This window comes from Micrasema longulum, unplaced genomic scaffold (assembly GCF_059751315.1).
Source record: "Micrasema longulum isolate JH-2025_06_02 unplaced genomic scaffold, ASM5975131v1 h1tg000619l, whole genome shotgun sequence".
Lineage (NCBI taxonomy): Eukaryota > Metazoa > Arthropoda > Insecta > Trichoptera > Brachycentridae > Micrasema > Micrasema longulum.
Window position 1 is genome coordinate 302,601 of NW_028277815.1, and position 13,137 is coordinate 315,737.

The 13,137-nt window shown below is 28.7% G+C and overlaps 1 protein-coding gene across 1 annotated transcript in view; it reads right to left on the reverse strand.

Annotated features, from left to right (window-relative positions):
* LOC148280070 (zwei Ig domain protein zig-8-like) overlaps positions 1-13,137 on the reverse strand; it is a 180,575-nt gene that overhangs the window by 97,998 nt on the left and 69,440 nt on the right. The window contains exon 3 of the mRNA XM_088228969.1: positions 10,389-10,466. Within this exon, the coding sequence (XP_088085095.1) occupies positions 10,389-10,466 (78 nt within the window). The remainder of the gene's footprint in view (positions 1-10,388; positions 10,467-13,137) is intronic.

Genomic DNA, 13,137 nt, shown 5'->3' on the forward strand with positions numbered 1-13,137 from the left:
CAATGTATCTTACTCTAAAATTTACATAAAAATTACATGGGAAAAAAAAATATCATGGGAAGCGCCAAACTCCTTGTCATTTACAATTTTAAAAATACAACCAAGAGTTATAGAGAAGAAGCACAAAATGAAGAAAACAATATATGTGATTAAAATACGTAAATGATTAAAAATAAAGAATTGTGTTGAATCTGATCAAACAGATAGCAAATAAATATATATATTTTTAAATATTTAAAACAATATCAATTCCGTTAAATAAAAAAATGATTTTTTTATTTATTATGTTTGCTTACATTAGTTGTCTATTTGTATGGCAGAACCTTAAAAACAAAAAAAAATCATGTTTCAAACTATTTTTTTGTAATAAATTATCAAAACATATTTTTGCGTTGCAAATTGCGCTTAGTTAATTAATGAAACTCTACTGCTCACACAAATTTAAAAATACATTTAATCATGATATTCACAACCACAATACACGAAATTCAAAAAATTTTCACGTATCTAAATTTCGCACAACGAAATTTGCAAAAAGTCTTTGAAAAATATAGGCCATTTCCAATTCAATAAACTGTCCGATGAACTGAAAACTGAAAAATTGGATAGCAAATAAATAATGTGTTAATAGAAAGAGATTTAATCTAGTTGGATCACTTAGCTAGACAAAAATGTAATTTTTATGATATAAAAAGAGACAGGGATTCTGATGGGATCATTTCCTTACCTAAGGTTACACTAAGATAACCTCAGGTTACCTAAGGTTACCCTAAGGTAATTTTGGGTAACCTCGCAGTGACTAGAGGAAGTTTTTTTTTAACAGTATTTTAAAGGTTATGACAGCTTTGCGTTTTTATAATTTATACAAATCTTTCAATTTTCGTATAGTCGTAAATGACTATGTTTGAAAATGGTGGCGGAGTCGAAATTAAAAAAACCAAGGATAATATTAGGCTGAATGCTGTCGTTGTGCTGTCTCTCAGACGAGTGTATGCTGTAAATATCTACGTCGAGTGCACGCACAAGTGTCGGGATTCGTGCATTATTCAAAACTCAAACTAGAATTATCGACACAATCAAGAAAAAAACGCTTCGTTGGTGCGTGTGGAGCGAATAGACAGCAAAAAAAGAATGACACAAATATTTATGAGTGCTCAAAATGAAGAAGACCGAGAAAGACATAGTTTAATAAAATCCATCAAATACTTGAATATGGGCACGTCAAAAGTCGGAATATTCGGCCTGCGTGCAAAAGAAAAAGTAATGTTAAGGACGTGAGGTCCGTACGCTAAAAAAGTAAATCATAGCTCCAACAATACGCTTCCTTTATCCACTGCAGGGTGGATCTACTCACCCCTGTTCAAGCAGTGGCTACTAATGTTGAAACCACCGTGAGAACAAAATGTAATAAAATTCCAATTCAGATTTTTTCTTATCTTACCATTGTTTTATTTGAATGCATGGTAATTGTTATATAAACGAAGGATTTTGATTGTAACAATATTTATGTTAGTTGTTAATGTAATATTTTATGAAGATTAAATTTGTTTATTTTTTGTTTTAGATGGTAAAACTGGCTCTGGACTGTTGGTCTTAATCGCTTTTATAGGGTTAAAAAATATTTATATTGTAAGAACGAAAAATAAAATAAAATTTAGGAAAATAATTGATTATGTGATTGCCTTTCTTTTAAAAAAAATGTTTATAAATTTATTTTATTTTGTCAAATTTTCTTAGTCATACGGAAAAAAATCACAAATAAAATGTCGTCTATTCAAAAAGCTCTTTCAGTTTTTCCCCTAAATAATTGGGAAGAAATTAACTTCCAAAAATTTCAAGCGACATCCATTAGCATTCTAAATCTGGGTCGTTTTTAATTGAAATGGACTTTGGAACCACTGAGGCTGGAGACAACAAGAAAGGCACTGATCGGAAAATAGAAAAATTAGATTTTCTTTGACCTCTTAAGACCCGAGACTCAAACAAATACCAAAGATCAAAACTTGTCTCTCGATGAACACTACCATAAGTTCGGAGATCGTGTTTTTGCCATGAACGACTTCTTATCATCCACAGTCCCAGTCAGTTCAGATCTAACCTAAAATCCTACTTTTCCGCTTATCGTACTCTAAACATTTGCATCAGAGTTTTATTCGTGTGTTAAATAATGTTTATCCGTAAATTTTGACATTAATTTAAAGGCAAGTACCCATCTTTTTTATTGTAATAGTGATTTTTCACAATAACGGCAATGCAAAAATTAGCCGTATCAATAATTGTAATGTAATTATGTAGGTATATGCTTTAAACATCACTCTGTCAGATTTAAAATTTACACTAAAAATGCATTATGTAACTTAGTAGACATTATAATAATAAATATGTACATCTCCCTTCCCCTCCTTATCCTCTCAAGCATTCTTGTCCTAATCCCGCCCAATTTACAGTAACGTTCTTAAAATAAATATTGAAAAATCTTTGATTATTGAGTACATGAAAATAACATTTTTATATGTATAAATTGTGTGTATTTATTTGATATGGAATATATTTTCTTTACTAACTTTGTATACTATGTGGAAATCTGTTATTATTTCTCAGTTTATACACCATATCTGTTTGTTTACTAAAAATATGTATGTAGAACTGTTGATTTCCCTGTTGAAATACTGTTGAAATAAAATGAAATAACTAATAAATAAATAAAATGATATAAATAAAAATAACTAGGGATAGAAATCCAGCTAGTCTGCAAGCTTTTGGACATACTCAAACATTGTTGAATTAACTACCTGGTAAAAGAAGAAGTATAAAATTGGAAAACTGTTCTCAGGCGTTGCCTAGTAGGTGATTTGGTTCAGCCGGATGAATCTCACCCACGTCAAAAAGGTTTCAGCCCTTTTACTTCACAAAAGTCTACAGATGGATTAGTTGAAGAAATGTGGATGTTTAAACATGAGCAGAATGGTGAATGTTACACAGTGTGTGTAAAGTGGTCACTTAAACCAGCCAATGACAGGTCGTAAGCCCTGTAAATGCCTAGACTTCCATATTCCCTACTTAAAAATGTTTTCCCTCTCCGTTGAAACAAATTTAACTTTAAAAAAAAACTAGTTTTGTACAATTCTCACGTAGACTGGCGTGTTGAATTTACAAAATTTTGAAGTATTGTGGCTTCAATAAGGTATTCGAATGATAAAGCGTTAAAATTTGTACCCGTAGCTTAATGAAAACCTGTAGATCAAGTTTACGATTTGCAATTGCGCTGAAAAAAAATGCAAAGAACACAAATCACTGCGACCTCTTCGAAATCAACAGTTTCTCATCCAAAAAAAGAGAGCATCCACAGTTGGACAACGCGACAGCAACAAAAAGTCACGGGGAAACGGCATAGTCAGCGGGTCGTCTCAAACCTGCAACTGTTTAACGTTGTATGAGAGGGTCTAAACCCTTGATATCACCATCATTCTCCGATTTAGACCCAAAAGTGAACGTAGTTATGCAGAAAGCAGCCAGTCCACAATTAAAAAAAATGAAATATCGATGTTATCGGGTGCAGCAAGGTCAATTCTATGTTCTGCTAAAAACAACCAGACCGCTTTTGTACAAAAAACTGTATTAATCACCTTCTGAAAAAGATGTCGATCACAAAAAAAGCATTTTTCAATTATCACAAAAAACCCACATCTCTGGAAAAATCTTATGGTTTAAAAAAAATCATTAAAACTGGTCAAATACATAATTAGATTCTTGTTTGTAATATAAAAACAAAAACTGATGTATTCATTGTTTATCATTTGTTAAAACCAAAAACATTCCAACGATTTTTTAGATTTGACAATTCACTCATTCCACAAAAGTGCTATTATCTCAGTTTCATTTTTATGTTGCTGGCTGCTTTCTGCATAACTACGTTCTAGAGAAGAGGGAATTGCATAAATTTGTAATCCACACAGCGTATTTTTTGATAAATTTTAACATTACAAGTAATAATTTTGATACATGAAGGAGTATTAACCAAATATAAGCATTTTCATCAGTCTTAAAGACGTCTACTTAGGCAAAACGCCTGTTCAAATCACACCTGAAGAAACATTTTCTTTTATGCCCTTTTTTCCATTAAAACACCATGTATCAATATTCATTTACATACACAAGTTGTATTGCTAGTTCAATGTACCTTTTATTCGATTAACAAATAACCACAGAGATAGATTATTTATATGAGAAGGAAATGTGAAAGTCACAAAATTTATAGGACTTATGACTTACCATTAAACATATTTATATGACTTTCATAGCAGAAAGTCATTTGAGTGCCACACTGAATAGTTATGGAATGAGACTTCAACACTTTCACTTCAAAACGTTAGAAAACTAGAGAAAACGTTTACTACCTGTTGTATTTATCAGATTGTTAATGGTAAACTGGCAAGATTAAGTTGTTTGAGTAATATAAAAACATTGTTTCCAATAGTTATACCTTAAGGAACCCGTAAACATTCAACATAGATTGATTCAAGAATAATTTGACCTTTTATCCAATATCAAGAATCTGCAGATTATACATCAACATTAAACACTTGGAAATTGTCATTTTTGATACTGGATTGTTTAGGTTTTAGAAGTATATACAAGATACGTTTTTATATGTTTTCATTTTTATAATAATTTATTTTTAATAACTTACATTGCTAGTTTTATTTCGACCCATGTTTTATAAGTAAGTTATTTATTGTTGAAATATATTTTATATTAATGAACAATTTTTTTACAGTAATTAAATTTTGACCGTTAAAATTGTTAATTTTAATTAAATTTATGTTTTATTAGGGTGTATATTTTTAATTAAGTATTAATAAATGAGTATTTACAATAATTTATTTTTAATCATTTATATTATAAACTTTATTAAAATGTATATTTTATTTGTTTTTAAATGTAATTTATGAAAAAAAAGGAGTGTTTTTTATTTATTTAAATATTTCTGTTAAAAAATATTATTTTTAATTGTCTAAACACCAAATAAATAAATAAATAACATAAATTAAACATTAACATGAATCGGGTTGTGGTCCTGTGGCTAGTGTTTTGGAATTACGGATCAAATATCCGTGGTTCAAATCTCACTCTACCCTAACTTGATTCCCATTTTTTAAAAGTGAGTTTTTTACAACTCGTTGAAAATGGTACTCAAAATTAAATATTTGTGAAAATATTTCTTCTTACTAAATAAAATGGGTAAAATTTAGTTGGTTTAAATAACCAGTTAACAATGTCATATTTACCATTTTTCCTACGTTTGAACTAAAATACGTATTTCTTAAAATTTTCTGGCTAAGTTGGTTTAAATGAAATTAAAGAAAGGAAACCTTAATTTAATGGTTTGGTGAGGGCAAAAGCCGTTTAGGCTGTAGTCTGGTAAAACGCACGCAAAATGAAGAAATCATACGATTTAACCATTTTAAAACGAATGTTTTTTTTTAATCACGCAACAATAAAAAAAACATAAATTAGATAAAAACAATAGTTGTTAAATGTATTTCTGTTAAAAAATATACTAAAAAGTTATCCGTAACTAAAATAAAATTACTTTTAGACTGGCAGATTACGCCATTTCAAATTTAGACTAAACTTAGGTATCTGGGATCTCAATAAAGACTATGTACTGAACTATTTTTTTTTGTGATCATTTGAAGATAATAAATCGAACATGAAAGTGGCGAAAGCCAATTTTTTTTTGTTTTTTAAAAAAAATACAAGCATTTTAAATTATGTACATTTTTGTGACATTTTACTTTATTTCTACGTAAAATTATGGCTTCGGTAATACTTAAAAAAATATTATTGAAATATTTAAGTTGAAAGCTATTTAAAAGAATTGTATTCTCATTTAAAAAAAAAAGATAATTCTGGTATCTAACAATATCTTGTTTTTATTACCTTCATACTTTCCTTTACCAGTACCGATAAGGGCAGGTATCTAGGTTATAAAAACGCAAATAAGATATTGTTTGAAATCGAATATTACAACCAGAATAAAAAGAAAACAATTCTTTTAAAAGGGGTTTCAACAAATTTATTTAAATAATTTTTATTTGCTCGAAGTATTACCGAAGGCATAATTTTACGTAAAAATAAAGAAAAATGTCTCAAAAATTTATGTGTTTTAAAATGATTATATTTTATTTCAAAAACAAATTAAAAAAAATGCCTCAGTCGTTTACATGTTAAATTTACTATCTTTAAATTATTAGAAGAAATTTCAGTTAAATACTTAGTTTTTATTGAGATCTTAGATACCTAAGTTTAGTCTAAATTTGAAAAGGCGTAATCTGCAGGTTTTAAAGTAATTATATTTTAGTTACATAAAACTTTAAAGTCAATTTTTGAACAGAAATACCTTTAAACATTATTGTTTTTATTTAATTTTAGTTATTTTTTTTTATTATTGCGCGATTAAAAAAACATTCGTTTTAAAATGGCAAAATTGTATGATTTCCTCATTTTGCGTGCGTTTTACCAGACTACAGCCTTAATGCACTAATACGTATTTACAAAAAGGTAAATATATTAAATCTCGATCATTATTCACGCTTTAGTTGCCAATAAAATATTACAACTATCTACTATCTTAATCAAGAATCGAATTCAGCACTTTAAACGTGATAAGACATAATAACGAATATTTTATGATTGAAGTATTAAACGAAAATTTTGTATTTTAATTATACCTTAAAAGGCAAAAAACTAATGAAATAAAAATTTAATTCTTAAAAAATATTTTAACGTGAACGAAAAGTGTTAGGGATTTCTTCGCAAATATTCACAAAACACGCGAACGAACGTGATCATTGCTATTACCAAAGTAATGCCGATTTGGCAAAGACTGAGAATTCATTTGGGACCGTACATTAAATTATATCCCATGGTTTATTCAGTAACATACTTGGAATGAATAGATATTTTCTTTTGGACAGAAAGATGTTCGTATCTTTGATTTAATTCTTCATTACAAAGATGTTCTAATTACATCAGGAAAGGGATTTCATTCATCTAAATATTCGCTTATGAATATAACATAAATCCGAGATATTTCTCAAAAGATTTCATTTCTTACATACGGCTTTCTAAATACACGTATCATTTGTGTGTATTAAACTAATCATTTAATATTTTGATCATTATTATAGCGTCTTTATTAAATAAATATACACAATGATAGAGTATTTTTTTTACATAATAAAACTGAAGATATTAAACAATATTCGTCCCGGTAAACACCTTTTCATTTGTTGAATTTATTTATCATTTTTTAAACTCGTTAGGGTTTTTACAAGGAACGTTATAAGGTCTTGTCATGTTTTGTCTCATCTAGTTAGTATATTTATCATGTGCCTTTTCTGGTTGATTTTTGAAAAAATCCATCGTTATTTGTTGAAAGTGGTAAGGTAAGACATTGTTTAGTGTTTTTGATTATCCAACGTTTTTATTTATGAATACATTTTATAATTTAAACCTTATTTTTGTTAAAACTTTTGCTCAGCTAACAAGGGTGCATACCCCGTTCCAAGCTAAGAAATTACATTTTAATTCATAATAAAAGTTTGCAAGTTAATTTGTTTTTAATAATTAATAAATTACTTCTGCATATTAAGTATTTTTTGTATATGCCCACGTAAAAATTAAAAAAAAAAAAAGTATGTGGTTAAGTGTCCTTAGCACGAGTTACAACAGTTAGATACATTATTTTTATTTTTATCATTGTTTATTATGAATGAACCCACGAACAGGCTATGCCTTAAATAAGTGCGAAGGCTATGCCTTTGTGGGATTTTTTCGTTTACTATTTTTACTATTAATATGTAATTTATTGCTATGTAATTATCTTTTTTTTTTAACTTACGTATGAAAACCACATCGAAAATATAGTGAACCGTGCACACAGAAACTTAGGTTTTGTTATCCGCACTTGCCAAGTTTTTAATGATATTGGTAGTATCAAATTAATTTATTTCGCTTACGTTCGTAGTCTCCTTGAATATGCCTCCTCTGTGTGGTCTCCCCAGTATTCCATACACAAGATAAGGCTTGAAAATATTCAGAAAACATTTTTGAGACATCTCAATTGGAGATCCAGATTTACGGACCTTAACTATAAAACTTCTTGTCATAAACATAATATTCTTAGTCTTGAGGATCGTCGTTTGTTATTAGATATGGGTATTTTACATGACATTCTTAATGGACGTCTTGATAGTCCTGTTCTGGTTTCTGAGTTGGCCCTTAACGTACCTGGCTACCGCACCCGTCACACGAATCTATCTCTTTTCCATGTACCCACAGTTCGCACCAACTATGCTCAGAACTCTCCTCTGATTCGCTTGACGCGTAATTATAATTTATTTTTCAATAACATAGACATATTTAATTACAGTAAACTCACTTTTAAAACCAAAATTAAAAAACTATTATTTGGAATAAATTATGTTTCGTTATAAAAAAAAATATATTTATATTTTTACATTATAATTTTAAATTGTTTCTATTCACTCATATAAAATACACACTTACCCTGTCCTTAAACCTACCCTCACACCCATATACAATCACACACATATTCACATACCTACCAAAACCACACTCCACTTTTTTACACACGCATCCTCACACACAAAAAAAAACTCGCACACATGCACTTCTATAAATTATATTTAACTGAACTGGATTTTTATAATTGTATTTATGTGAAAAACTGATTTGGCTTTATTTTATGTTTTTTTTATTATGTTGTGTATATTTCTTTGTATTGCTGTTGTTTTTCTTAATAAACAAAATAAAATAAAATAAAATAAATTCTCTGTTTTACTTCTTTTGTATATTGTAAAAAAAAAAACAAAAAAAAAATTAAAAATTAAAAAAAAAAAAAAACAAATAAAATAAATAAATAACTGAACACACACATAAAATGAAAACTTTATAGTAAACATAGGTTCCCATATATATATGTATAGTTATGTAACAAAAACTATCAAGATACGCAGCGATTGGTGTACCAATACTGTGCCCCATACACTATTACGAGCGGAAAAGGAACGACGATGGTCGTGAAATCTTCTTTGCCGTTCTTATGTTGTCTATTCAAACTTAACAAAAGAGATTTTCAAGATAATTGGTATTTTATTTTTATCAAACAAAGAGAACATAGCTAAACTAACTGTATTACAAAATAAAGCCTTTAGAATCATTTTGAAAAAAAACAGATACACGAGGGTAAAGTCGATGGTAAATGAAATGAAATTATTAACATATAAACAAAGAATATTTAACAAAACAATGATATTTGTTCATAAAATTATAAACTCTAATTAAAAAACAGAATTTTGGAAAAAAATTGATTGGAACCAGCATGAACACGATCACAATACTAAAGAAAAGAACAAAATTAGACTTCCATTTAGGAAAAAGGCAAAGTCACGAAATTCAATTTTATTTAAAGCAATTTAAAAGTATTACGAAATGGAAAAAAATATTTATGAAGAAAAAAACATATAAAAAGTTAAAATAATGGTCAAGGCATATGTGATAAACAATTTATAAATTAAATATATTTGCAAAGTTATTATTAGAACACACATAACAATATGTATGATATGTGTGCCCTACTTTAAGATTGAAATAATAATAATAATAATAATAATAATAATAATAATTTTATCAAAATCATTATTAAAATTTAGCGAGTACTCTCAGGTAAAGTCCTGCAAAAAGAAATCGACTGGAGGTCAGTTAGTCTAATGGTGTACTGGTTATTGCATTCGCCAGGCCTTAAATTAGTCAATAATTTGAAAACTTATTTTTACATATCAGTTATTAATTAAAAAAATACTTGGCACACTTCCACTTATTTATTTGACCAATTTGCGCTTTCACCCCCTAATGAACATCTTCAGACTGGTAAATATTATACAGTCTAAGGATAATTTAAATAAAAATAATTACTATAAAAAGTGTAGGTACATTTAAAATAAATAAGTGGGAGTGTACCTAGAATTTTATAATTAAATATAAGCTATTTCATCATTACAATGGAATTCCAATTGTAAGTAAATAATTTAAATAAACTATTAAATAATTGTAAATAGTGATAATAAATATCGATCCACCGTATTGTAGTTTATCATGTCGTGTAGATTTTTGCCGTGGTGTGAAATGGGCCAATAATGCAATATCACGCAGTGGGCTCGTGGTTTGCACGTGCAGAGCGGTCCAATCTTCGAATGTACGGTAGTTTTAGTACAAATTTCGACAGCATTCAGCCTCATTTCATCCCAGTTTTCCAATAACAAATATATATAGCACGTAAATAAAACTCATGTCACACTTACTTGAAACCGTAGATCTGACGTGTAGGTGAGAATCCCTGCTGTTAAAATGTGAAGATCTCTTTTTCGTATCCACGATACCTGAAACAACAAAAATAAATAATAAATAAAACTAACTTCATTCCATTTCAAATCAGTTCTAGAACCTATTCACAAAATGCTTATCTTAACATCAAACTACAAAATAATAATTGTCTTCAAAGTGCTAATTGTAATTGCCCAATACTGGATAGGACAGACAATGTCAAATACTTAGGAGTTATTATTGATATTAATTTTAAAGTGGAAACAGCAGATTGAAAATGTTACTAATAAACTTAAAAAATAAACGTATATATTCAAAACAATTCGAAATATAATCAATGTACAGGAACTTTTAATGATTTATTTTGCACTGTGCCAATCAATTTTGGAGTACGGTATAATCGGTTGGGGTAGTGCGAGTGACACAGTTTTAAATAGTGTATTTGTTGCACAAAAATCCATCATTAAAATAATACTCAGAGTCCTGATACAGACATCTACTGAAGAAATATTCCATAAATCACTTCTTATGACACCAAAACAATTATACGCTAAAACAATACTCACTTATAGATTCAAAAACTACTCTTACTCAAATGAAAGACATAACCCCCACAATACATCACATACAAATAATATAATCACTAGATCCTCAACACATAAACAATTTAAACAAATACAAACTAATACCACTTTCGGACAAAGGGATTTTGAGTATTATTCAATTAAAATCTATAACCTACTTCCACTATCTATTAAAGCAATTAGTAATGAGAAAATGTTTAAAAAGGCTATACAAAAATGGATAGTGGAGCTAAGTAGAAGTAAACTGGATTGTCTCATTCGTCCATACCAATGCTGAATCAACTGCTCCACAACTGTAAAGCTTATGTTAGGTTTTTGTTGTTTTCATTGTGTGTTTTGTAATATAAATAATATAAATGTACATAAATACCTTGTTTTTAAAACTGTCTGAATATTTGTTTTTTAAGTTAGTCTTCTTTGTTTATTCTCAAATGTAATTTAAAAATTGTTAAGTGTCCTCGGCACGGGAAACCCCAGTGAGGTCACATTATTTTTATTATTAATTATAGTTTGTAAGCGAAAAATATGAATAAATAAATAAATAAATAAAAGTAAACAAGTATCAAGAATTGTGCGTATACAAAATACCACGGTTTGTTAACTTATATGTACTATCCTTCGTTTGTTTATGTGCGAGAAAATTTACACCTTTTACATGCAGTATAATATTTCTTTTAAATTTTGAGGTAAATAAAAAACATGGATAGAAATTTACTTTAAAATGTAATGGATATTTAACTGCTACAAACCCGAGTATTGAAAACAGTTTTAATAAATGTTATTTAATATTTGTATAAAACCACTTACCGACTTTTCTATGTCTACCGTCTCTTCGTCAGGACAACAATTAAACCAACATGCAAACCATCATGCAAAACCCACTATACACCTTCACTATAGTTGTTTCACAAAATATATAACCAATACATGTATTTCAATAAGCACAAGCCTAATAAACCTATTAAAGTTACCCCCTTCCTCCATCCCCTCTACTTTATTTTTCATTAATTCTCAAACAACAGAATATTTTCATAATTTAATCAGTGCATGTTTGTCCTAATCAGTGCATGTGCTTTTAAAAATGCATGTCGTTTTGGCTTTATATTTTTGTTCAACAACATTAGTGAAGATGTATAGTGGGTTTTGCATGTTGGTTTAATTGGTGTCCTGACGAAGTGACGAGTACGTCTCGAAACTGGTAGATATAGAAAAGTCGGCAAGTGGTTATGAACAAATATTTTATAACATTTATTAAAATGTTTTACCACATGTTAATGCCTTAAATATGAAGAATACAGTTTTGTTTGTGAAATAAAACTAGAACTAGTGGAAAACCAGGACTGGAGACTTATCATCTTACATTCAAGTAACAAATTACTGAAACATTGTGTATTTGGTTAACCAATGCAGTGCCCTTTGCACCACTTTATGTGGAAAGAGGAACGATAATGACAATAATGTTTATAAAACTATTTATAAGTACATCAAATTACGTTTGTGGTACGTATCTGGTGTTTTTTGTTTAATTATACTGGTGGAAATACTGAAAAACTCATATATAAAACTATAAATAATTACGGCGCATCTTTGATTATTTTTTTGTATACAATCACTCCAAAAAAGGCGTCTTGCATGTGATTAAAAATTGTTTTCAAAATTTTAAATAATATGGTTGATTCGCCGTACCTTTTAAAGAATATTGGTTTCCGTTGTCCTCTTTGCTATACCATATTAAATTACCTTTTTTATATACCAACTTGTCAAAACAATTATGCCACGAATTCATTCATAAGACGTGCCTGGAGAAATTTTAATGGACTCAGTATTGATGTAGATATTTTTAACTGCACGTTCCATTTGTACAGAAAATTTCTTCATGGAGTTGATTATTTGAGGTAGTTGCTGAATATACATCTTGAGTGGTTTGTGCTATGTATATGTGCCGCATGTAATGTATTTGTTTGTGTATGTTTTATATGTGCAGTCATGTGTGTGTGCGTGGATGACTCGGGGTGTGCATTAGGTATTTTTATTTATTACCAATGATATCCTCTATGGAAAACGAAAATGTTAACAATTATTCTTTTCTCACTTAAGTTTCTTAATTAATTATTTTTTTGTCACATTTAGTGTATATTTTTTT